This window comes from Microcaecilia unicolor, chromosome 3, assembly GCF_901765095.1.
Source record: "Microcaecilia unicolor chromosome 3, aMicUni1.1, whole genome shotgun sequence".
Lineage (NCBI taxonomy): Eukaryota > Metazoa > Chordata > Amphibia > Gymnophiona > Siphonopidae > Microcaecilia > Microcaecilia unicolor.
The window spans coordinates 487,957,432-487,984,232 of record NC_044033.1 but is presented as its reverse complement, the minus strand read 5'-3'; the positions used below and the strand labels follow the sequence as shown (position 1 = coordinate 487,984,232).

Here is a 26,801-nt window from a genome sequence, read left to right as displayed (position 1 = left end):
AAACTACGGGAAAGCTAACGAGAGGTCTGTACCTCTCGTTGGGGCTGCACTGGATCGAAAAATTGTCAAAAACGTATGTCATATACGCAGCCCGAAGACGCTCTGCCGCTCACCTCCCCATTTTTCAATCAGCTGATATCAAAGAGTGAGGTTGAAATCGTCCATCACAAAAATAGCCTTCCATTTTGGCCGGGTTTTCAATCAGCTGATATCGGAGAGTGCAGTTGAAATCATCCATCACAAAAATAGCCTTCCATTTTGGCCGGGTTTTCAATCAGCTGATATGGGAGAGTGCAGTTGAAATCGTCCATCACAAAAATAGCCTTCCATTTTGGTCAAAAATAGCCTTCCATTTTGGCCAAATAATAAAAACTTCCTTTTTGGCCGTGCTTCACTCAGCTGAGAGACCTGGAAGTCTCTGAGCCAATCACAGCGCGTTTAGTGGTCTTCATCAAAAATCTTATAAGACAGACTTAAAGACCTCAATATGTATACTTTGAAGAAAGGCGTAAGAGAGGGGAGATATGATAGAGACATTTAAATACCTCTGTGGCATAAATGCACAGGAGACGAGTCTCTTTCAAAGGAAGCTCTGGAATGAGGGAGCATAGGCAGAAGGTGAAAGGGGATACTTCTTCATCAAAAGGGTCATGAATTCGTGGAATTGCCTCTTGGTGGAAATAGTAGAGATGAAACAGTATCTGAATTCAAGAAAGATTGGGACAAGGGAGTGACAGGGAGAGTAGATAGCTTGGATGGGCAGACTGGGTAGGCCATAAGATCTTTATCTGCCTTCATTTTTCTATCTGAGACCTGTAATTCTAATAGTGTCTGTCCATTTTTTGAGGATGGCCCCTCTACAGTGCAGAATCTTGCTGAAGCCAACACATATGCACTGGAATTTACTTGTCAATTTAAATAAATATGACTTTGGTGGACAGACATAAAAAAAAAACAAAAAAAACAGATAATTCAGGTTTTCAACATGAAATTCAGGCTAGCAATTTCTATTCCAAAGTTTCTTGGCTTTACAAGGAAACTTTTCAGATCTTCCAAACCTTTAATATGCATGGTGTGGTGTATACTTTCCCTGTTCACAGCATAAGTTAATTATTGTCTCTAAAATGAAGCATTTAAAGCGGTTCTCATGCAAAAACAGCATTTTGGAAAGGAAGGGTGCAGAAATTGGAATCCATGGCCTCTTGCCCTGGCAGTAACTTGTAAGTCTTAACTGACATGGCACTTAAGCAAAACAATATTGTCAGCAGTAGGAAAAGCACCACTGTTGGTGCCATGGGATTGAAAAAACAAAAACCTCCCATGCTTTCTCAAAACTATGTACTGCTGTAGAATAGAAACTGCTTTGCTTTCGTGAATCTGATTTTAATAAATCTCTATTAACAGTGCCATGAAAGGTGGTTCAACTTAAAGGAAAGAATGCAGCTTATGAGATAAACTGCTGTGCTTAGCCTAAAACATGTGACTAGGTACAAATAAAATATTTACAAAAGTGGGACACCATAAGAGGAATGTGGTATACACTAAAAAGAAAGATTCCAGAAAATGACTGCATTTATGTAAAAAGAGCCAAACAAAATAAGAAAAAGGCGAGAACTTAACTTAGTAGCCAATTCCTGGACTTTGTGAATTTGCTTAAGCCAAGTTGTTTTTTTTTTTTATTAAGTCATAAATGTCCGAAATACACAATCTAAATTACATCTTGCTGTTACGAGCTTTACAGAAATACACTTTACCTGCTGCTCTGTAGAGTATTTTGGGTTCAAAGAATATACATGGATTTTTGTCTTCTATACATGAAAGCAGCAGTCCTTTAGCCTGGACAGGGCTTCTAGGAATGACGATCTGGAAAAAAAGAGTTAATTGTCAAATTACAAGGAAAAACATATGAAAAACAAAATCTTGACCACATATGTTTTTGTAAATCCTAAACAGAATGGGTAAACACTATTTACTCTCAAATTAGGAAGCTAAGCCATTGATACTGGTGTATTATAGCAACCAGATGCCAAAGAACACTCCGAAGGATGCAAACTAGCAGATGGTTACCTCGCAACCAAGGAATCAACTATCTCAGTTCCCAAAATCAGAAAAGAGCCTTCAAACCAGACAAAAAAAAAAAAAGAAAACTCACAGAAAGTATCTGGACTCTACACTGAAGGATATCTTTGCACCAGTTAAATGCAAAGAGAAAGACTGAGATAATTGTTTATTGGACTTTCTCTGTGTTGTTGAACCTTTAATCGACTATAGGGGTTATTTTAGAAGTATCTTCATGTGTAAACAGGGAAGAGGAAAGGGGATGGGGATGGGATTTGATGTACCATTTTTTTGTGCTTACAATTATAGCGGTTTACTTATTATATAAAGGTTAAAAAAAATTAGTACTTGTATATAATAAGAAAGACAGTATAACAAACCTCATCCCCAGCAGCATTTGAGTGACCATATAGCGAATGCTACATACCTGTAGAAGGTATTCTCCGAGGACAGCAGGCTGATTGTTCTCACTGATGGGTGACGTCCACGGCAGCCCCTCCAATCGGAAACTTCACTAGCAAAGTCCTTTGCTAGCCCTCGCGCGCCCGCGCGCACCGCGCATGCGCGGCCGTCTTCCCGCCCGAAACCGGCTCGAGCCGGCCAGTCCAGTATGTAGCAAGACAATACACTTCAAGGGAAGACACAACTCCAAAGGGGAGGCGGGCGGGTTTGTGAGAACAATCAGCCTGCTGTCCTCGGAGAATACCTTCTACAGGTATGTAGCATTCGCTTTCTCCGAGGACAAGCAGGCTGCTTGTTCTCACTGATGGGGTATCCCTAGCCCCCAGGCTCACTCAAAACAACAACATTGGTCAATTGGGCCTCGCAACGGCGAGGACATAACTGAGATTGACCTAAAAAATTTACCAACTAACTGAGAGTGTAGCCTGGAACAGAACAAACAGGGCCCTCGGGGGGTGGAGTTGGATCCTAAAGCCCAAACAGGTTCTGAAGAACTGACTGCCCGAACCGACTGTCACGTCGGGTATCCTGCTGCAGGCAGTAATGAGATGTGAATGTGTGGACAGATGACCACGTCGCAGCTTTGCAAATTTCCTCCATGGTGGCTGACTTCAAGTGGGCTACCGACGCAGCCATGGCTCTAACATTATGAGCCGTGACATGACCCTCAAGAGCCAGCCCAGCCTGGGCGTAAGTGAAGGAAATGCAATCTGCTAGCCAATTGGATATGGTGCGTTTCCCTACAGCCACTCCCCTCTTGTTGGGATCAAAAGAAACAAACAATTGGGCGGACTGTCTGTGGGGCTGTGTCCGCTCCAGATAGAAGGCCAATGCTCTCTTGCAGTCCAATGTGTGCAGCTGACGTTCAGCAGGGCAGGAATGAGGACGGGGAAAGAATGTTGGCAAGACAATTGACTGGTTCAGATGGAACTCCGACACAACCTTTGGCAGAAACTTAGGGTGAGTGCGGAGGACTACTCTGTTATGATGAAATTTGGTGTAAGGGGCCTGGGCTACCAGGGCCTGAAGCTCACTGACTCTACGAGCCGAGGTAACTGCCACCAAGAAAATGACCTTCCAGGTCAAGTACTTCGGATGGCAGGAATTCAGTGGCTCGAAAGGAGGTTTCATCAGCTGGGTGAGAACGACATTGAGATCCCATGACACTGTAGGAGGCTTGACAGGGGGCTTTGACAAAAGCAAACCTCTCATGAAGCGAACAACTAAAGGCTGTCCTGAGATCGGCTTACCTTCCACTTGGTAATGGTATGCACTGATTGCACTAAGGTGAACCCTTACGGAGTTGGTCTTCAGACCAGACTCAGACAAGTGGAGAAGGTATTCAAGCAGGGTCTGTGTAGGACAAGAGCGAGGATCTAGGGCCTTGCTGTCACACCAGACGGCAAACCTCCTCCAATGAAAGAAGTAACTTCTCTTGGTGGAGTCTTTCCTGGAAGCAAGCAAGATGCGGGAGACACCCTCTGGCAGACCCAAAGAGGCAAAGTCTACGCCCTCAACATCCAGGCCGTGAGAGCCAGGGACTGGAGGTTGGGATGCAGCAGAGCCCCTTCGTCCTGCGTGATGAGGGTCGGAAAACACTCCAATCTCCACGGTTCTTCGGAGGATAACTCCAGAAGAAGGGGGAACCAGATCTGACGCGGCCAAAAGGGAGCAATCAGAATCATGGTGCCTCGGTCTTGCTTGAGTTTCAACAAAGTCTTCCCCACCAGAGGAATGGGAGGATAAGCATACAGCAGACCTTCCCCCCAATCCAGGAGGAAGGCATCCGACGCCAGTCTGCCGTGGGCCTGAAGCCTGGAACAGAACTGAGGGACCTTGTGGTTCACTTGAGATGCGAAGAGATCCACCAGGGGGGTGCCCCACGCCCGGAAGATCTGTCGCACCACACGGGAATTGAGCGACCACTCGTGAGGTTGCATAATCCTGCTCAACCTGTCGGCCAGACTGTTGTTTACGCCTGCCAGATATGTGGCTTGGAGCACCATGCCTTGACGGCGAGCCCAGAGCCACATGCTGACGGCTTCCTGACACAGGGGGCGAGATCCGGTGCCCCCCTGCTTGTTGACATAGTACATGGCAACCTGATTGTCTGTCTGAATTTGGATAATTTGGTGGGACAGCCGATCTCTGAAAGCCTTCAGAGCGTTCCAGATCGCTCGCAACTCCAGAAGATTGATCTGTAGATCGCTTTCTTGGAGGGACCACCTTCCTTGGGTGTGAAGCCCATCGACATGAGCTCCCCATCCCAGGAGAGACGCATCCGTGGTCAGCACTTTTTGAGGCTGAGGAATTTGGAAGGGACGTCCCAGAGTCAAATTGGAGCAAATCGTCCACCAATACAGGGATTCGAGAAAACTCGTGGACAGGTGGATCACGTCCTCTAGACCCCCGGCGGCCTGATACCACTGGGAGGCTAGGGTCCATTGAGCAGATCTCATGTGAAGGCGGGCCATGGGAGTCACATGAACTGTGGAAGCCATGTGGCCCAGCAATCTCAACATCTGCCGAGCTGTGATCTGCTGGGACGCTCGCACCCGCGAGACGAGGGACAACAAGTTGTTGGCCCTCGCCTCTGGGAGATAGGCGCGAGCCGTCCGAGAATCCAGCAGGGCTCCGATGAATTCGAGTTTCTGCACTGGGAGAAGATGGGACTTTGGGTAATTTATCACAAACCCCAGTAGCTCCAGGAGGCGAATAGTCATCTGCATGGACTGCAGGGCTCCTGCCTCGGATGTGTTCTTCACCAGCCAATCGTCGAGATATGGGAACACGTGCACCCCCAGCCTGCGAAGCGCCGCTGCTACCACAGCTAGGCACTTTGTGAACACCCTGGGCGCAGAGGCGAGCCCAAAGGGTAGCACACAGTACTGGAAGTGGCGGGCGCCCAGCTGAAATCGCAGATACTGTCTGTGAGCTGGCAGTATCGGGATGTGTGTGTAGGCATCCTTCAAGTCCAGAGAGCATAGCCAATCGTTTTGCTGAATCATGGGGAGAAGGGTGCCCAGGGAAAGCATCCTGAACTTTTCTTTTACGAGATATTTGTTCAGGGCCCTTAGGTCTAGGATGGGACGCATCCCCCCTGTTTTCTTTTCCACAAGGAAGTACCTGGAATAGAACCCCAGCCCTTCTTGCCCGGATGGCACGGGCTCGACCGCATTGGCGCTGAGAAGGGCGGAGAGTTCCTCTGCAAGTACCTGCTTGTGCTGGAAGCTGTAGGACTGAGCTCCCGGTGGACAATTTGGAGGTTGAGAGGCCAAATTGAGGGTGTATCCTTGCCGGACTATTTGGAGAACCCACTGATCGGAGGTTATAAGAGGCCACCTTTGGTGAAAAGCTTTCAACCTCCCTCCGACAGGCAGGTCGCCCGGCACTGACACTTGGATGTCGGCTATGCTCTGCTGGAGCCAGTCAAAAGCTCGCCCCTTGCTTTTGCTGGGGAGCCGCGGGGCCTTGCTGATTCGCACGCTGCTGACGAGAGCGAGCGCGCTGGGGCTTAGCCTGGGCCGCAGGCTGTCGGGAAGGAGGATTGTACCTACGCTTGCCAGAAGTATAGGGAACAGTCTTCCTTCCCCCGAAAAATCGTCTACCTGTAGAGGTAGAAGCTGAAGGCTGCCGGCGGGCGAACTTGTCGAATGCGGTGTCCCGCTGGTGGAGAGACTCTACCACCTGCTCGACTTTTTCGCCAAAAATGTTATCCGCACGGCAAGGCAAGTCCGTAATCCGCTGCTGGACTCTATTCTCCAGGTCGGCGGCACGCAGCCATGAGAGCCTGCGCATCACCACACCTTGAGCAGCGGCCCTGGACGCAACATCAAAAGTGTCATAAACTCCTCTGGCCAGGAATTTTCTGCACGCCTTCAGCTGCCTGACCACCTCCTGAAAAGGCTTGGCTTGCTCAGGGGGAAGAGCATCAACCAAGCCCGCCAACTGCCGCACATTATTCCGCATGTGTATGCTCGTGTAGAGCTGGTAAGACTGGATCTTGGACACGAGCATAGAGGAATGGTAGGCCTTCCTCCCAAAGGAGTCTAAGGTTCTAGCGTCCTTGCCCGGGGGCGCCGAAGCATGTTCCCTAGAACTCTTAGCCTTCTTTAGGGCCAAATCCACAACTCCAGAGTCATGAGGCAACTGAGTGCGCATCAGCTCTGGGTCCCCATGGATCCGGTACTGGGACTCGATCTTCTTGGGAATGTGGGGGTTAGTTAATGGTTTGGTCCAGTTCGCAAGCAATGTCTTCTTCAGGACATGGTGCAAGGGAACAGTGGACGCTTCCTTAGGTGGAGAAGGATAGTCCAGGAGCTCAAACATTTCAGCCCTGGGCTCGTCCTCCACAACCACCGGGAAGGGGATGGCCGTAGACATCTCCCGGACAAAGGAGGCAAAAGACAGACTCTCGGGAGGAGAAAGCTGTCTCTCAGGAGAGGGAGTGGGATCAGACGGAAGACCCCCAGACTCCTCGTCAGAGAAATATCTGGGATCTTCCTCTTCCTCCCACGAGGCCTCACCCTCGGTGTCAGACACAAGTTCACGGACCTGTGTCTGCAACCTCGCCCTGCTCGACTCCGTGGAACCCCGTCCACGATGGGGGCGTCGAGAGGTAGACTCCCTCGCCCGCATCGGCGAAGCTCCCTCCGCCGACGTAGTCGGGGAGCCTTCCTGGGAGGTGGCCGCGGTCGGTACCGCACGCGGTACCGACGTCGGGGACCTCAACCTGGGCGATGGGCCAGCCGGCGCCACGCTCGACGGTACCGGTGGCGCAAGCACCGCCGGTACCGGAGGGGTAGGGCGCAACAGCTCTCCCAGAATCTCTGGGAGAACGGCCCGGAGGCTCTCGTTTAGAGCGGCTGCAGAGAAAGGCTGAGAGGTCGATGCAGGCGTCGACGTCAGTACCTGTTCCGGGCGTGGAGGCTGTTCCGGGCTGTCCAGAGCGGAGCGCATCGACACCTCCTGAACAGAGGGTGAGCGGTCCTCTCGGTGCCGATGCCTGCTGGGTGCCGAATCCCTCGGCGACCCAGAGCTCTCGGTGCCGACACGGGGAGGAGACCGGTGTCGATGCTTCTTCGATTTCTTCCGAAGCATGTCACCGGAGCTCCCCGGCACCGACGAGGAGGACGTCGAATCCACCCGTCGCTTCCTCGGGGCCGAGACTGAAGAAGGTCGATCTCGGGGGGGCTGTACCGCAGGAGCCCTCAGGGTAGGCGGAGACCCACCCGAGGGCTCACCGCCACCAGCAGGGGAATGGACAGCCCTCACCTGCACTCCACCCGATGCACCACCGTCCGACGACATCAGCAGACGAGGTCCTGGTACCACCGACGTCGATGCAGCTATCCGATGTCTCGGCGCCGATGCAGAGGCCCGATGCCTCGATGCACTCGATGCAGGGGCGGCCGAGGAAGATGGTCTGGACGCTGACGACGTCGATGCACTCGAAGATCCCGGTGCCGATGCCGACGAAGAGCCCGAGAACAACACGTTCCACTGGGCTAGTCTCGCTACCTGAGTCCGCCTTTGAAGCAGGGAACACAGACTGCAGTTCTGAGGGCGGTGCTCGGCCCCCAGACACTGAAGACACGACGAGTGTCGATCAGTGAGCGAGATAACCCGGGCGCACTGGGTGCACTTCTTGAAGCCGCTGGAAGGCTTCGATGTCATGGGCGGAAAAATCACGCCGGCGAAATCAAAAGCCGAAATGGCGAAATTTGAAGCACCAAATTTAGAGGGAGAAAAAATCTCGACCGAGGCCGAAAAAAGGCCTACCCCGACGACGAAAGAAAACTTACCGGGGCAAAAAAGCTGGAAGTACGGGGAGGATTTACACGAAACCCGGCGGGGGGTTTCCGGAGCACTTCCCGACTAGGACAAAGCTTTCCCGAAGGAAAAAAACCACGTTCAAACAAATTGGACGCGCGAGGTCGACTTTCCGGGGCTCGACACGGCGAAAACACGACCGTACCGAGTGCGGACAAAAGAAGACTGGCCGGCTCGAGCCGGTTTCGGGCGGGAAGACGGCCGCGCATGCGCGGTGCGCGCGGGCGCGCGAGGGCTAGCAAAGGACTTTGCTAGTGAAGTTTCCGATTGGAGGGGCTGCCGTGGACGTCACCCATCAGTGAGAACAAGCAGCCTGCTTGTCCTCGGAGAAACACATATTTATTTATTTTATTTATTTAGATTTTGCTCACATCTTTTTCAGTAGTAGCTCAAGATGAGTTACATTCAGGCGCTCTGGATATTTCTCTGTCCCAGGAAGGCTCACAATCCAAGTTTGTACCTGAGGCAATGGAGGGTTAAGTGACTTGCCCAAGATCACAAGCAGCAGCAGTAGGATTTGAACCGGCCACCTCTGGATTGCCAGACCGGTGCTCTAACCACTAGGCCACTCCTCCATATATAAATTGCAATTTTGTAAAGCCACTATTTACACATAGACAGCCACACAGATTTATGGGGTGTGGTGAGACTGTGACTTGGACGGGCCAAAAATTTACATACTGGCTTTTGTTCTTGCCCAGAGGAATGCATAAGTGCCAATAAAAAGGCAGATTCAAAATAGCATCATTCCTCAACATCCATAAGAGCCAAGGAGCCCCCAAACTAGCCAAATTTCTCCTGAACACCCCCTCTCCCCCTAAACCTCCCAACAGGCAAGATGCCCTGTGAGGCAAGACTCTCCAAGCTCATCCACCTATCCCCTCCCCACCCTCTGATATCACCCTCAGCACCTTCCGGGAAGTGGTGAAGACAAGAGCAATCTCTGGAAGTTCTTCCCCTGTGGACAGTGGAGTTCAAAATGACTAGGGGCTAGATGCACTAAACCTTAACGACCCTCTAACAACCCTTTAAGGAAGGAAATTCATAACCGTTGCATGCATTAAAGGCCTTTTTCCTACGAAGCAAGCAGCTAACGAAAACGGAATGCAAAGGAGAAACTACCATTGAAATGTGGACAATTCGGAATGCACTAACCATACCAATGATTGCAACGAATCATTTACCGTCAGAAATTTTACGTGTGCTCAGACCTGTCGTTAAGGCCCCCTGCACCATAAAAATCCAAGCCAGCATGTTTAAAAAGAAAAGTGAGATACAAACACAAACATGTGGCTCTCCGTTTGCTTTCCCCTGCATCATTATAAAACAAAACATACTGGTCTCCCTGCAGCTTAAAAATCCTGTCTCTCCCCTTCTACTACTACTTAGCATTTCTATAGCTCCAACAGCTTTGAAAATTAACACCCTAAAGGCAATTTTCCCAGTACTGTAAACAAACTGCAAAGAGGTCTTTTGTTTCAAAAGGGGATTTACCAGGGTCGGTTGTTCTTTTTAGAGTTATCTTCAACTGCACTCTTCTGCTAGATCAGACAGCTAAAAGGCTTGCAGGTCGGGATCCCCCCCTCGCACGCCCCAGTCTGACGTAAGCAACCTACGTAGGTTTAATACGTTTGTGGCTGCTCTGCGCATGCTTAAGGAGCAAATTAAGGACGGGGATAATGTACGCTTGATACATTGTACTTTTCAATACCGCACCGAACATTTCTGAGCTGTTTTTTTTGTGCATTCTTCGTTGTTTCAAATTCGTTAAGCACTTTTACGATTTAGATTTTTTAACGTTTGATTGATGCATCTAGCCCCAGGTGTCAGTGTTTATCAGTGTTTTTTCTGGTGCCGGCATTGTTGTTAAATATCCTTTACAGCTCAATCTAATATACATATTCCCGTAACACAAATGTACCATCACAACAAAATAACACTCACATTCCCACCGGTAATCAGCCATGCCTCTTCACACCCCAGCCTTCTTCCCTCACATCACCATAGTCCAGGTTTTTCCCCCGCTTTCTCCACCTGCCTGTCATCAGCATTCCTTGTATTTTTTTCATCAATGAGACAACTAACTATTGCAGTATAAATCACTGTACGAATAAAGTTAACCATTTAAAAGTTCAGCAGGATCTGGTGGGCTCTGGCACAGACTGAAAAAGTATACGGTTAGTGACTCAAATCCAGCTGCTATCCATATAAGTTCTATGCATAATAACCGCCGCACATTTAGAAGTTATAACTTTAAGCAGATAATTTATTCAAAGTGCTTGATAATATCATTATTGTGCATTATAAAATGGGCCCTGCATAATATAAGCGATGCCATAATGGGAGAGCCCGAAGGTGTATCAAGCCCAGTATGGTGTTTCTAACAGTGGCAATACAAGTACCTGACAAGATCCCAAAACAGTAAAACCGATTTTATGCTGCTTATCCTAGAAATAAACAGTGGAATTCCCCAAGTCCATCTTAATAATGGCTTACGGACTTTTCTTTTAGGAAATTATCCAAACCTTTTTAAACCCTGCTAAGCTAACTGCTTTTACCACATCCTCTGGCTATGAATTCCAGAGTGTAATTACACATTGATTCTTTTAAATTCACTATTTAGTAGCTTCATTTCATTACCCCAAGTACTTGTATTTTTGGAAAGGGTAAACAAGCAATTCACCGCTACCTGTTCCATTCTACTCAGTATTTTACAGACCTCCATTATATCTCCTCTGAAGAGTCGTAGCCACTTTAGACTTTCCTCACAGGGAAGTCGTCCCATCCAAGTTATCATTTTTGTCACCCTTCTCTGTACCTTTTCTAATTCCACTATATCTTTTTTTTTGATGTGGTGACCAGAATTGCAGAAGTATTCGAAGTGCGGTTGCATCATGGAGCGACAAAAAGGAATTATAACATTCTCATTTTTGTTTTCCATTCCTTTCCTAATAATTCCTAACATTCTATTTGCTTTTTTAGCCACTGCTACACACTGAGCAGAGGGTTTCAACATATCATCAATGATGACACCTAGATCCTTTTCCTCGGTGCTGATTCCTAACATGGAACCTGGCATCACATACTTGTAATTTTTGTTCCCCTTTCCCACATGCATCACTTTGCACTTACTAACATTAAACGTCATATGCCACTGGGAAGCCCAGTTTCCCAGTTTAGTCAGGTCCTCTTGCAATTTTTCACAATCCTACTACTTATCATTTCTATAGCGCTGTAAACTGAACATGTCAGAGACAGTCCCTGCTCAACAGAGCTTACAATCTAATTAGGACAAACAGGACAAATAAGGGATAAGGGAATTATTTAGGGTGGGATTTACTAAACAGACATGGGTACTGAACAAGTGAATAGGAGTTAAAAGCAGACTCAAAAAGGTGGGCTTTTGGCCTAGATTTGAAGACAGCCAGAGATGGAGCTTGACATACTGATTCAGGAAGTCTATTCCAGACGTAAGGTGTAGCAAGATAAAAGAAACTGAGTCTGCAGTTCACAGTGGAGGAGAAGGGTACAGATAAGAGAGATTTACCCGATGAACGGCGACCCTCAGGGGGAGGAATGCTGGCTTCGGCCTAACCCCTGGTAAGCCTTTCCTCAGCTGAGAGGTACCCACCTCTACCACCGGCTGCCTTTCAGGTGCTGTGGAGGACTTGCAGCTCATCTGCATATCCTTACAGCCTTCTCCGGGGTGACACCCAGGTCCACCCCGATCCACTCAGGGCCTCCGCTCTAGGTGCCGCGCGCCTAATGGCGCGCGGGGCATTTTTCTCTTTGTATCTAATCTTTTTCCAGTTGCTAAAGTACCTTAATCGTTTATGGCCCCTATTCACATTCTTTTCCTAGCTCTGTCCCTTCCTAATCTTTTCCCTCACCCCCTACCTCTCTCCGCTACAGGAACTCACTTCCCATCCATCGACTTCATCACCTCACCTTCTCTCCTACCCTCTTCCTCCTTTTTGGCTTTTAATCTCCGTCTCTTTCTTCCCTCCATTTTGCCTTCCCCATTCCACCTAAATACCTCTCGCCTTCGACGCCTTCGTGGCCACACCTCTCCTACTCTCCTCCGCTCTCTTTTACTCCTTCTCTTACTCTCAGCTGGTGACATCAATCCCAATCCTGGCCCTCCTCACCAACTATTATCCAAACTCTACAGATCTCACCGTGACCTCTCTAACCTCATCTCTATTCCTCTACTCCCCTCCTCTTCTCTGCCCTTCTCTTGCGCCCTATGGAATGCCCGCTCTATCTGTAACAAACTCCCCTATATCCAGGACCTCTTTATCTCGCGTCACCTCCATCTGCTCGCCATAACAGAAACCTGGCTCTGCCCTGATGACTCTGCTTCAGTCGCAGCCCTGTGCCATGGCGGTTATCTATTTTCACATACTCCTCGCCCTGCTGGCCGTGGGGGCGGTGTTGGACTACTTCTCTCTCTCTCCTCCAGATTTCAACCCCTTCTTCCACCTCAATCTCACTGTTTTTCCTCCTTTGAAGTCCACTCTATCCGCCTTTTCTCTCCTCTGCCTCTTCGAATAGCGGTCATTTATCGTCCCCCTGATAAGTCCCTTTCATCCTTTCTCAGTGACTTTGATGCCTGGCTTGCCTTCTTCCATGATCCTTCCTCCCCCTCTCTCATCCTTGGTGACTTTAATATTCCTGCTAATGATCCTTCCAACTCTTATATTTCCAAGTTACTCGCTTTAACGTCGTCCTTTAATCTCCAACTATGCTCCACCTCCCCCACTCATCAAAATGGTCACTGTCTTGATCTCATCTTCTCCTCCAACTGTTCACCCTCTAGTTTCCTTGCCTCCGATCTTCCCCTCTCTGATCACCATCTTATAACTTTCACACTTAAATCTCCTCCCTCCCAGTCCCGTCCTATCCTATCTAATTTATCTAGGAATCTTCACGACATTGACCCTTCATCTCTATCCTCCCATGTTTCAAACCTCCTCTCTACTGTGGCACCATCCACGTCTGTCAACGAGGCTGTTTCTTCTTACAACAATACTCTATCCTCTGCCTTAGACACTCTTGCACCTTTGATGACCCGCCCTGTAAGGCGTACAAAACCCCAACCTTGGCTGACTTCTAATATCCGCTACCTACGTTCCTGTACCCGCTCCGCCGAACGCCTCTGGAGGAAATCTCGGGCCCTTGCTGATTTCTTACACTTTAAGTTCATGCTGACCTCCTTCCAATCTGCTCTTTTACGTGCCAAACAGGATTATTATATCCAACTGACCAACTCTCTTGGCTCTAATCCTTGACTTCTCTTCACCACATTGAACTCTCTCCTCAAGGTGCTCCCTCCCCCAACTCCCCCTTCATTATCTCCTCAGACCCTTGCTGAATTCTTTCACAACAAGGTTCAAAAGATAAACCTTGCTTTCTCTACCTCACTAGCTCTCCCTCCACTAGTCCGTTCCCCTCTCTCTCCTTCCCCTCATTCCCTTTCCTCCTTTCCTGAAGTTACTATTGAGGAAACTACACTTCTCCTTTCTTCCTCAAAATGTACCACCTGTTCCTCTGATCCCATTCCCACCCACCTTCTTAATGCCATCTCTCCTACTCTTATTCCTTTTATCTGTCACATTCTCAACCTCTCACTTTCCACTGCGACTGTCCCTGCTGCCTTTAAACATGCTGTGGTCACACCTCTCCTTAAGAAGCCTTCACTTGACCCTACTTGTCCCTCTAATTACCGACCCATCTCCCTCCTTCCTTTTCTCTCCAAATTACTTGAGCGTGCTGTTCACCGCCGCTGCCTTGATTTTCTCTCCTCACATGCTATTCTTGACCCATTACAATCTGGTTTTCGCCCTCTCCACTCAACCGAAACTGCGCTTACTAAAGTCTCCAATGACCTATTACTGGCTAAATCCAGAGGTCAATATTCCATCCTCATTCTTCTTGATCTTTCCGCTGCTTTTGACACTGTCGATCACAGCATACTTCTCGATACCCTGTCCTCACTTGGATTCCAGGGCTCTGTCCTTTCCTGGTTCTCTTCCTACCTCTCCCTCCGCACCTTTAGTGTTCACTCTGGTGGATCCTCTTCTACTTCTATCCCTCTGCCTGTCGGCGTACCTCAGGGTTCTGTTCTTGGTCCCCTCCTCTTTTCTATCTACACTTCTTCCCTTGGTTCATTAATCTCATCCCATGGCTTTTCCTACCACCTCTATGCTGATGACTCCCAAATCTACCTTTCTACCCCTGATATCTCACCTTGCATCCAAACCAAAGTTTCAGCGTGCTTGTCTGACATTGCTGCCTGGATGTCTCAACGCCACCTGAAATTAAATATGACCAAAACCGAGCTTCTCATTTTCCCCCCCAAACCCACCTCCCCGCTCCCCCCGTTTTCTATTTCTGTTGATGGCTCTCTCATTCTCCCTGTCTCCTCAGCTCGAAACCTTGGGGTCATCTTTGACTCTTCTCTCTCCTTCTCTGCTCATATCCAGCAGACCGCCAAGACCTGTCGTTTCTTTCTTTACAACATCCGTAAAATCCGCCCCTTTCTTTCCGAGCACTCTACCAAAACCCTCATCCACACCCTTGTCACCTCTCGTTTAGACTACTGCAATCTGCTTCTTGCTGGCCTCCCACTTAGTCACCTCTCCCCTCTCCAGTCAGTTCAAAACTCTGCTGCCCGTCTCATCTTCCGCCAGGGTCGCTTTACTCATACTACCCCTCTCCTCAAGACCCTTCACTGGCTCCCTATCCGTTTTCGCATCCTGTTCAAACTTCTTCTACTAACCTATAAATGTACTCACTCTGCTGCTCCCCAGTATCTCTCCACACTCGTCCTTCCCTACACCCCTTCCCGTGCACTCCGCTCCATGGATAAATCCTTCTTATCTGTTCCCTTCTCCACTACTGCCAACTCCAGACTTCGTGCCTTCTGTCTCGCTGCACCCTACGCCTGGAATAAACTTCCTGAGCCCCTACGTCTTGCCCCATCCTTGGCCACCTTTAAATCTAGACTGAAAACCCACCTCTTTAACATTGCTTTTGACTCGTAACCACTTGTAACCACTCGCCTCCACCTACCCTCCTCTCTTCCTTCCCGTTCACATTAATTGATTTGATTTGCTTACTTTATTTATTTTTTGTCTATTAGATTGTAATCTCTTTGAGCAGGGACTGTCTTTCTTCTATGTTTGTACAGCGCTGCGTATGCCTTGCAGCGCTATAGAAATACTAAATAGTAGTAGTAGTAGTAGTAGAGTGTAGGGAGAGATAAGAGTGAAGAGGTACTGAGGAGCTGCAGAGTGAATGCACTTGTACATCAATAAGAGGTAATTGTATGCGGAAATGGATAGGGAGTCAAAGTTCTCACTGCCCCTCTGGTTAGTCACAGAATTGAGGGGGTCTTTTACTAAGACACGCTCATGTTTTTAGCGCGCACTAAAATTGGGCGCACGCTAAATGTTAGAGACGCCCACAGTAATGCATTGGCATCTCTAACGTTTAGCATGCGCTAAAAATGTTGCCTTAGTAAAAGACCCCCTGAGTTTGGTCACAGTTTCACTGACATGCAGTGGTTTATTATAGAATAAATTTCTCCATTCTTTCATGGGGAATTGGAAGCTTTCTTAGCCATCCGGGAACAAAATTGGATTTTTGAATTAAACTCTATTGTGCAATTGGGTCTTAAATGACAACATTGACTGGAATGCTACCATCTGATAGGTCTGTAGAAACAATGTGATGTCATTACACTGTTGACGGAAGTTTGTTTCTTTTGAAGGATTTTCTTGCCTTGCTGCATCATATTGAATGAAGGAACAGATGAGAAAATAGCACTGGTGTCCCTGAGGAAGATGTTTTGAAACAGAGATTCCTGTTGGACGTTTAAGGAACAGACAGCATAGGACCAAGGAAACATAAGCTTAAGTTTCACCCCTGTCTGTGTTTCCTTAATACTCTGGTGCTTTGCTATTTTTGAAAAACATTTTGAAAAACTATTTTGAGTACACTTTTGATTGGACTTTAGTTTGCAGGGTTCCATAGGGAAAGGTTATAGGGATTCTCATTAAAGTTTTCCACACTCATTTTTGAATTTATTTGAATTTACATATAAGAATTAAAAATTTTTGAAGGGTCACAGAGTAAGGTGTATTGATGATGTATAGAGCATGGTAGTGAGCCGTTGGCTGGACTCACTGAAAACTCAGCTCAGCTGTTGTAACAGCCTATACTAAATTCTCCTTTTGTCTCCCTTCTTTAATCTATTTTGTTTCATATATTTTGTTTGTCCAGTGTGGAATGTTTTTTGAATCTCCCTATACACCCTATATAGGGATTGACTTTGTTTATTTGTTATATCTTTGGTGACATCAGATGCCATCGCTATACTCTTTGAAGATATATGAGAAGACTGCAGATGCTATTTGTGAGGGTTTTTTTTAATTATAACTTGCACGTTTTTTGTTATTTAGTCTGACTAATTTAGTCTTTGTCTTGTTTTAATGGAGCTCTACCCTGAAGAAGATTGTGAAACCTGGCCATGTTGGCAGAGGCTCCATTTCTTTTCTAAGCTAAGTAGCTTTTGAATTTTTGATATAAAAAAATTAAAGATAAAATGAGGGACCAATGAGGAGTATGAAGTGCTACATCAAGAAAATGATTGTTGATAGCACTTGCCTTGTGACACCTGAGGATCCCCTTACTGAAAAAATGGTTTAGTGTGAACATGAATACACTTGCAAGTTTGATGGTATTTAAAAATTGATACTTTAAGAATGTTTGCTGGGAAAATTGATCTTGTTATCTAATCAAATCATTAGCAGATTATTTAGATCAACTTCAGTTGCAATTTTACATATATGCAGACGATATTACTGTATTAATACTTTTTACATCAGGTAATTCTTCTCATGAAACAATTATGTTGTGCTGTTTACAGGCCGTTAACAACTGGGTATGATCATTTTGATTAAAACTGAGCAAGGAAAAGACTAAGAGGGGCATAATCGAAAGGGGCGCCCAAGATTTCCTGAGGACGTCGTCGCAGGACGTCCCGGCGAAGGGGCGGGGAAACCTGTATTATCGAAATAAGATGAGTGTCCATCTTTAATTTCGATAATACGGTTGGGGATGCCCAAATCTTGACATTTAGGTCGTCCCTAGAGATGGTCATCCTTAGATTTGGTCGTTTCTGATTTTCAGCAATAATGGAAACTAAGGACGCCCATCTCAGAAACGACCAAATGCAAGCCCTTTGGTCATGGGAGGAGCCAGCATTCGTAGTGCACTGGTCCCCTGACTTGCCAGGACACCAACCGGGCTCCCTAGGGGGCACTGCAGTGGACTTCAGAAAAAGTTCCCAGGTACATAGCTCCCTTACCTTGTGTGCTGAGTCCCCCAAAACCCACTACCCACAACTGTACACCACTACCATAGCCCTTGCGGGTGAAGGGAGAGCACCTAGATACAGGTACAGTGGGTTTCTGGTGGATTTTGGAGGGCTCACATTTACCACCACAAGTGTAACAGGTAGGGGGGGATGGGCCTGGGTCCACCTGCCTGGAGTGCACTGCACCCACTAAAACTGCTCCAGGGACCTGCATACTACTGTGATGCACCCGAGTATGACATTTGAGGCTAGCAAAAAATATTTTTGAAGTTCTTTTTTGAGGGTGGGAGGGGGTTAGTGACCACTGGGGGAGTAAGGGGAAGTCATCCCCGATTCTCTCCGGTGGTCATCTGGTCAGTTCGGGCACCTTTTTGTGCCTTGGTTGTAAGAAAAACTGGACCAGGTAAAGTCGTCCAAGTGCTCGTCAGGGGCACCCTTTTTTTCCATTATGGGTCGAGGACGCCCATATGTTAGGCACGCCCAAGTCCCGCCTTCGCTATGCCTCCGACACGCCCCCGGGACCTTTGGTCGTCCCCGCAACGGAAAGCAGTTGGGGGACGCCCAAAATCGGCTTTCGATTATGCTGATTTGGGCAACCCTGTGAGAAGGATGCCCATCTTCCGATTTGTGTCGAAAGATGGGCGTCCTTCTCTTTCGAAAATAAGCCTGTAAATATCTTTGGACTAGCCCTTTAACCTTTTTGAGAGATAATCCTATTAGAAGACATGACAATTCTGATTCAGTTCTTGATTCATTTTCAAGAGTTTTAGGTGTGGAACTGGACAGCCAACTCTCTTTTGCCTCTCATATCAAAAAGCTGGTTAGTAAATCTTTTTTTTTTTACTGAAAAAATTTTGGGTTATCCATAAATATTTCAAACCCATGGTTTTTCATTTAGTAGTTCAATCTTTAATACTGCCACTATTAGACTATTGTAATTCCATCTACATTGGTTGTACAAAAACGTCAATACTGAAGCTGCAGAGGGTTCAGAATGCTGCAATTAGAATCATTTTTTCAGTAGGGAAATATGACTCTATTTAATTTTTAGGTCACAGTTACATTGGTTGCCAGTGGAGGCTAGACTGCAATTTAAAGTACTGAATTGACTTTTTAGGTTTTTCATAGGGATTCCCCAGGTTATCTGATCGACCAGTTTGCCTTTTTTAATAGGAACTATGGGAGAGCTACCAGATACCTTTTTCTTCTAGATTTTCCTACTGTTCGAAAAGTAAAGGCTTGGCATTTTTTAAAACCTTCTGTAACTTACCAAGCGGCTTCTAGCTGGAACTCTGTAACATCTTTCTTAAGACATAAGGAACATTATTCTGAGTTTCAGAAATTGCTAAAGACCTGCTTTTTCCAAAATATGCTCCCTAATTTATTTATGTAGTACCTTGGTTTCTAAATTCTTTCATTATTTTGTATAATCATCTGGAGTATGCTCTTTTTCTTGATGTTACCCACTTAGAACTTGTTGGTTATTGCAGGCTAAAAAAAATTGTACTTTTTACTTTTTCTTAAATATAATATGCATTTCTTTACTTTTACTTAAGTACTTTGACCTAGTATTTTAACAGCACTGCTAAACGATCCTCACGTCCACTTGCCACTCAGCTATCTACATGTCTAATGAACAAATCTCTAACTACAACAGTTATCCTAATCCTTCCTTCCTTCCTGGGCAGAAGCCCCTGGAGGCACATCCTCGGTGTGAGAGGATATTGTATCCCCTGAAGGGCAGGTCCTGGCTACAGGATCACTTCCTACATCTCCCTTCAGGTGTTCTCTTCCATGGCAGCCCAGAGGTTGCCAGTCTGGAGATGGGACTTCTCTACTATGTCCCTGTAGGCCTCCTCTTTAAACCTCTGTCTGCTCAGCTCCTCCAAGTCTGCTTGGATACAGAAAGTGAAAGTGCCTTGGTGCTTTGTAACTTTTACTATATGAGACGTGGGGACCCCTGACGCAGGTGCTAGTCACCGAAACACGGCCCGTGTCGGGTCTTTTTGTCAAGGCTCATTCATTAAAGAACTGTGTTCCATTTTTAAAGGCCCGTGGTGCTGTTTTTTTTGTTTGGACTTTAGTTTGTACTTCGTTCCCTCTCTTTTGTTATATCCATTCCCACCAACTGGAACATAATCAAACATGTGACACACTGTGCAAAAGACTGGATAGCCCCCATCTCTCTGCTGAACAGCTGCATGCATCTTATTATTGGTGATTTCTTAATTAAGTTGGTAATGGAGTGGGAATATAAATTAAAGTCTCCTAAGATTGCTAGTTATATACTAGCCTATGCTAATATTTGCTTTATTTATTACACTTGTACCCCGTGCTTTCCCACATACAGCAGGTTCAATGCAGCTTACATAGTAAAGAAAAAAGCATTAGAGTCCTGTAATTACAAACTACAATAACATAATAATAATAAGGTTTGAAGAATATATGGGTTGGATATGGGAAGGTAAACAATTATTATTATTTTTTATATTATTAGTAGGTTCCCCTCTATGGATCTAGTAGACCATATTTCTAAGAGCTAATTACTGGCTGATAGAGATGACCTAATTAAATTTGTAGCCTCCTAATTGGTTCAAGGGCCTAGAAATCAGAGATCAGGGCAGGAGTTAGAGTGGGTGTGAAGGAATTAAAGTCTAACCAAAGGTTTCCTGTGGCTATTAGCTGTGCTTTATTCCGATACTATGGTAACTTTAAAATAGTCCGTTTAAATGCTAGCTTATGGAACTTTAATAGAGACTTAAATGCTAAAAAAAAACTACTCCTTAAACTCATAGTAATATAGTATGTGACAACAGATAAAGACCTGGATGTTCCATCCAGTCCGCCCAACAGTCACATTCATTATCAATTCAAGATTAAATCAATAATTTATTTATTTATTTATTGCATTTGTATCCCATATTTTCCCACCTCTTTGCAGGCTCAATGTGGCTTACAATGTGTCGTTATTGGTAGATAGTTGATTAGGAGATTACAGTTAGTGTTACATAGAGAATAGCAAAATTGAGATTAGGCAAGTAAGTATAGGTGGAAAACAGTACTGATAATAGGTAGGTGGAGATGCCATAAAATAACGTAGTCTAAGTTCAAACAAGCAGATATAAGCAGAAAACATTATTGATAGCAGACAGAGTTGCAGAGTATTACATTTCTGGTTGCTGCTCTTGTTGGTATGCCTTGTTGAATAGGTGGGTGATATTATATACTTGATCATGGTCTTTCTTTGGTGTTTCTGGGACATAGACCGTAAACTCTGTTCTTATGTTCCAAATATCGGAGCTGCCATCAAAGCTCACACCAGTCTAGCCAAATCCATTTTGTCATTTGCAGGACACAGACTGTAAAGTTTGCCCAGTACTGCCTGCACTTTCCAACTTACTGGAGTTTCTGTCGAAGCTCTCTCCAACCCATCCTACAGCCGGATTGCTATATGCAGGACTCAGACTGTACACACCAGCCAAGCGCTGGTCTTAGTTGATATAGCCAGAGTTACCATCTAAGCACCACTTGACATGCAAACACATATGCAAACCTTTACGTTTGTGTTTTTTATACCATTCATTTTTTAATTAGAGATCGTCTGTGTTCATCCCACGCCTTTTTGAATTCTGCCACAGTTTTTGTTTTCACCAACTCCCATGGGACGGCATTCCAGGTATCAACCACCCTCTCCATGAAAAAAAAATTTCTGACGTTGCTCCTAAGTCTACCACCCCACAACCTGAATTCATATCCTCTAATTTTACCACTTTCCCTTCTCTGGAAAATATTTGTTTCTATAGTAATACCTTTCAAATATTTAAACATCTGTATTAATCTCCCCTGTCCCTCCTCTCCTCTAGGTTATACATATTCAGGTCTTCCATTCTCTTCTCATACATCTATTGGAACAAGTCCCATATCATTTTTGTCACCTTCCTCTGGACCACTTCAAGTCTTCTTACATCTTTAGCCAGATTTGTCCTCCAGAACTGAACACAATACTCCAGGTGGGGCCTTACCAACGACTTATATAGGGGCATCAACACCTCCTTTATTCTGCTAGTTACATCTCTCCCTATACAGCCTAGCATCTTTCTGGCTACAGCCACCACCTTGTCATACTGTTTTGTCACCTTCAAATCCTCAGATACTATCACTCCAAGATTCTTCTCCCCGTCTGTGCATATCATTTTCTCACTGCCTAACACATACGTCTCCCTTGGATTTCTACTCCCTAAGTGCATCACTTTGCACTTCTTTGCATTGAATTTTAATTACCAAACATTAGACCATTCTTATAACTTTTGCAGATCCATTTTCATGTTTTCCACTCCCTCCAGGGTGTCCACTCTGTTGCAAATCTTGGTATTATCCGCAAAAAGGCAAACCCTTCGGCAATGTTGCTCACAAATACAGTGAACAGAATTGGCCCTAGTACTGATCCTTGAGGCACTCCAGTACTCACCTTTCTTTCCTCCGAGTGAATTCCATTAACCACCACTCTCTGGCATCTGTCTGTCAATCAATTTTCCATTAACCACACCCTCTGGCGTCTCTCAACTCAGCCTTGGCTTACTTATGTGCTTCTGCTTCCTTGGCGATTCACAGTGCAATCAGTGTGCCAGTAGTGCCCTTTTGAACTTTTTCCTTTAACCAGTCACTGTGGGTTGATTGACAGATAACTGAACACAGAGTTTATCTTGCTTCCTAAAAGGAAAACTCTTGCAAATGATTCTCGGTAAAGGTTATCTTCTCTAACAAATTATTTTAATTAGATATGCACAAGTATGACCCTACCTTGCTTTCAGTTTGTATTGATTGCTGAATCTACTAACAAACTGGGACCTTACAGGGCAATTCTATAACAGGGTGCCTAGTTAGGGTACAGAACAGTAGCCTAACAAGGTTTATTATGTGTGCAGCATTTAACCACAAGCACATAATCCATTCATAGATATTTGAGTAACTTTTCTTGTAAAGGAATCTTGCTGAATAAATGGGAAGTTTATGGGATCTCTGACAAAAACTCATGTCTTCTAATTAGCAAAGCTTACACACTGGGGAAGAAATACATACTTAAGTATTGGATGCAAGAGGCACCTCCCTCCTTTTGGTATTGGAGAAGTAGATTGTAAGCTCCTTGGAGCAGGGACTGTCCTTTTTTGTTAATCTGTACAGCGCTGCGTAACCCTAGTAGTGCTCTAGAAATGTTAAGTAGTAGTAGTAGAAATAGATTGCATGAATTAATGCTTTGGGAAGTAAGGGTTGCTCAGAACTCCCCAAGGAGAAGAAGGTCCTTCATGTCTATCTGGAATTGTTACTTGCAAAGTATTTCCCATAAAGCAAGAAATGCTGTATTAAATAGACTCCCAAGTGTTTCCTAAATTTATAAGTTTAGTAAGGGTTACTTTGGGATTCTCTGCCAGGATGGGGTCAGGGGTCAGAGTTAGGAAAGTAGACATTATCATTCCATGGTGACCTGGGGTCAAAAGAGTCCAGACAACGGGTCACCTTAGTTGTAGTTCTAAGCAATGGTTACAGTAAGGTGGGAATGGGGTGTGACTTAGTAAATCAGGATCACAACAGGGTTTTTTTTGAACGTTTATTATTCTGTATTCTGACTAAAATTAATTATAAAATTTTGAACTAAGAAGGATATGAAGGGCGGGTGGGAGGATGGGGAGTTTGAGTTGGAAACGCAACTTGTTAAAAATATTGCACAACACATGTTTCTGTTTGAATTAATGTATCTTTATTTGTTCAATAAAAATTGTTTAAAAGTAACCACAAGCACTTAGACCAGCCATAGAGCTGATGTAAATGCTCACGCCTAAGTAGCTGAGATACGCATGTAACTTAGAGCATTCTATAAGTTACACATGTAAATGAGAACCCTGTCCTATTTCTGGCCCTAGGTACGCCACCCCAATAGTAGTTAGACAGAATATCTGCATATGTGTACATCTGCTATTGTTCCCCATTTCAGAAAAGGAATGCACGTCTGTCCCAGTATACAGTTGTTGGGCTTTACAGCTGCTCCATTGCACGTATAGGTTTGTAAAAAGTACTCATTTGGGCCAGCCTTTAACAGCAGCAATTAAGGAAGTCCTTCCACTTATTTCCCAGTGCTTATTGTCCCCTCCAATTTGAAAATAAGGATTGAGGCCTTTGTTATTAATTAGTGGCACATGTGTGTGAGGTTTGCAAAATGGCAGGCATACACGTGTAACTTACACATATAAATGTTTTCTCCTTTTATATTTTCACTGTTAAGATGGCTGCTCCTATTACACTTGAAGGAAAGGCTCTACATTAGCAGATCCTTGTCTAAAATAAATCTGGAATTGTGTACATTATGATCTAGCCGTGTCAATTCTGATTTCTACAATCTGTCTAAAATGGGGCTGTATAAAAGTAGAACTGAGAGTTTTCTACAATTTTAAGAAAATATCAGTTTCCGCTTACGAGTGTTGAACCCTGCTCTCAATTACTGCAGTGAAGCATCATCTTATTACCCACTTGAACTTCCTCTACAACCCATTTTTGAATTCCAACCCACCAATTGAGAATCATTATCGTATACAATGCCATATAATATTTCCAGTAAAAGCCCAAAGGGATACTGTACCTTTATTCCTGGACAGTGAACAAAAAATGCTTCTGGACTCTGAGAATGATATAGTGCACCATGACCCACACAGCCCCATGGAGCTCGAATGGTAAGACTTCCACAGTTAAAAAGGTCACCAGAACGGTAACGATACTTCGCTGCTTCGTTGACAATCTGAAAATGGAGGATGACAGTATTAGAAATATCACAATAGTAAAGAACGATATTCAACAATACAGAAATTTTTAAAAAGTAATTTGTTCCGAGCATTGGAGAAACAGACTTCAACATATAAAGAATATAAACAAGTGAAACCTCAACTGCCACAGAAAGTCTACACAGATGACCACTGATAAACGACTATAATCATTGGTTTCAATTACAACACCAAAAAAGTAAAAAAACAACTCCTACAAAACAGAGAAAAAACACTGTTATAAAACAAGATGCTATTAAACTATAGGAACAATATCACAGTCTCTTCACTATCAATGTTCATTTCAAGCTGTATTTTCGAAAGGCATTTGACAAAGTACATCATGAAAGACTCCATAGGAAATTGGAAAGTCATGGGATAGGAGGTAGAGTCCTATTGTGGATTGAAAACTGGTTTATTTATTGGTTACATTTGTATCCCACATTTTCCCACCTATTTGCAGACTCAATGTGGCTTACATAGTACCGAAGAGGCGTTCGCCGACTCCGGTATGAACAAATACAAAGTGATGTTGTGGTAAAATAAAAGTTCATGTGGAACAGACACGAGGGAATCACAGAGCGGAAGAGTTATGCTATGTCCATTATGTGCTTTGGTTTTGTTGTGTTGCAGAGTTCAGACATTTAAGTTGGATCGGTAGGGTATGCCTTTTTAAACAGGTTAGTTTTTAGAGATTTCCGGAAGTTTAGGTGGTCATACGTTGTTTTCACAGCTTTTGGTAGTGCGTTCCACAGTTGTGTGCTTATGTAGGAAAAACTGGATGCATATGTTGATGGTTAAAAGATAGAAAACAGAGAGCAGGGGTTAAATGGTCAGTATTCTCAATGGAGAAGGGTAGTTAGTGGGGTCCTCCAGGGGTCTGTGCTGGGACTGCTGCATTTTAATATATTTATAAATGACCTAGAGATGGGGGTAACTAGTGAGGTAATTAAATTTGCTGACGACACAAAGTTATTCAAAGTTGTTAAATCGTGAGAGGATTGTGAAAAAGTATTAGAGGACCTTAAGAGACTGTGAGACTGGGCATCTAAATGGCAGATGAGGTTTAATGTGAGCAAGTGCAAAGTGATGCATGATGCAAGGTTCCACATTAGGTGTCACTGACCAGGAAAGGGATCTAGGCGTCGTCATTGATGATACATTAAAACCTTCTGCTCAGTGTGCTGCAGTGGCTAAGAAAGCAAATAGAATGTTAGGTATTATTAGGAAAGGAATGGAAAACAAAAATGAGGATGTTATAATGCCTTTGTATTGCTCCATGGTGCAACCGCACCTCGAATATTGAGTTCAATTCTGGTTGCCACATCTCAATAAAGATACAGTGGAATTACAGAAAGGCGACAAAAATGATAAAGGGGGTGGGAAGAATTCTGAGGAAAGGCTGAGGCAGCTAGGGCTCTTCAGCTTGGAGAAAAGATGGCTGAGGGGAGATATGATAGAGGTCTATAAAATAATGAGTGGAATGGAACGGGTAGCCATGAATCGCTTCTTTACTTTTTCCAAAAATATTAGGACTAGGGGGCATGCAATGAAGCTACAAAGTAGTAAATTTAAAATGAATCTGAGAAAATGTTTCTTCACTCAACATGTAATTAAACTCTGGAATTTGTTGCCAGAGAATGTAGTAAAAGCAGTTAGCTTAGCTGGGTTTAAGAAAGGTTTTGATGGCTTCCTAAAGGAAAAGTCCTTAAACCATTATTAAAATGGACTTGGGGAAAATCCACTGCTTGTTTCTAGGATATCAAGTAGAGTTACTATTTAGAGTAATGCCCGCTGCTGTAATGTGCGATCGTATGGCCACTGCTAATGGAGGAGGAATCTCATACAGCTACACAGCTGATTTCACATCACCCCACGGCGAGTCTTAGCTTCTGTGTGTCTTTATAATCATTGACTCGCCTTTCCCCCTCCTTTTTACTAATGCTGTCTAGTGACCACTACTATGATACATCCTATAATCGCACTCTGGAGCGGTCTTACCTGTATCTTAACAACACCAATGGCTGCGCTTTACTTATCTGTGTCGGCCAGCGTGCCCTGTTTCCCCCGACAGGTGCCTGTTTCGCAAGAACGCTTTGTCAAGGGGAGATGATAGCACCGCACCTGCAATGATACAATTTATATAAACTGTGTAAAGTATGCTTGCCAAACTGATGACTCATACTCTATATTAATGTGCTCATTTCATTTAAGCCAATAGCAGTGATTATTCAGCTGTTTCCGGTGAGTTTCATGAC

At 45.0% G+C, this 26,801-nt stretch overlaps 1 protein-coding gene across 1 annotated transcript in view; it reads right to left on the bottom strand.

Annotated features, from left to right (window-relative positions):
• BCKDHB (branched chain keto acid dehydrogenase E1 subunit beta) overlaps nucleotides 1-26,801 on the bottom strand; it is a 551,902-nt gene that overhangs the window by 432,700 nt on the left and 92,401 nt on the right. Inside the window, exons 5-6 of the mRNA XM_030199070.1 lie at nucleotides 24,366-24,521; nucleotides 1,755-1,863 (exon numbers count right to left, since the gene is read on the bottom strand). Of these exons, the coding sequence (XP_030054930.1) occupies nucleotides 1,755-1,863; nucleotides 24,366-24,521 (265 nt within the window). The remainder of the gene's footprint in view (nucleotides 1-1,754; nucleotides 1,864-24,365; nucleotides 24,522-26,801) is intronic.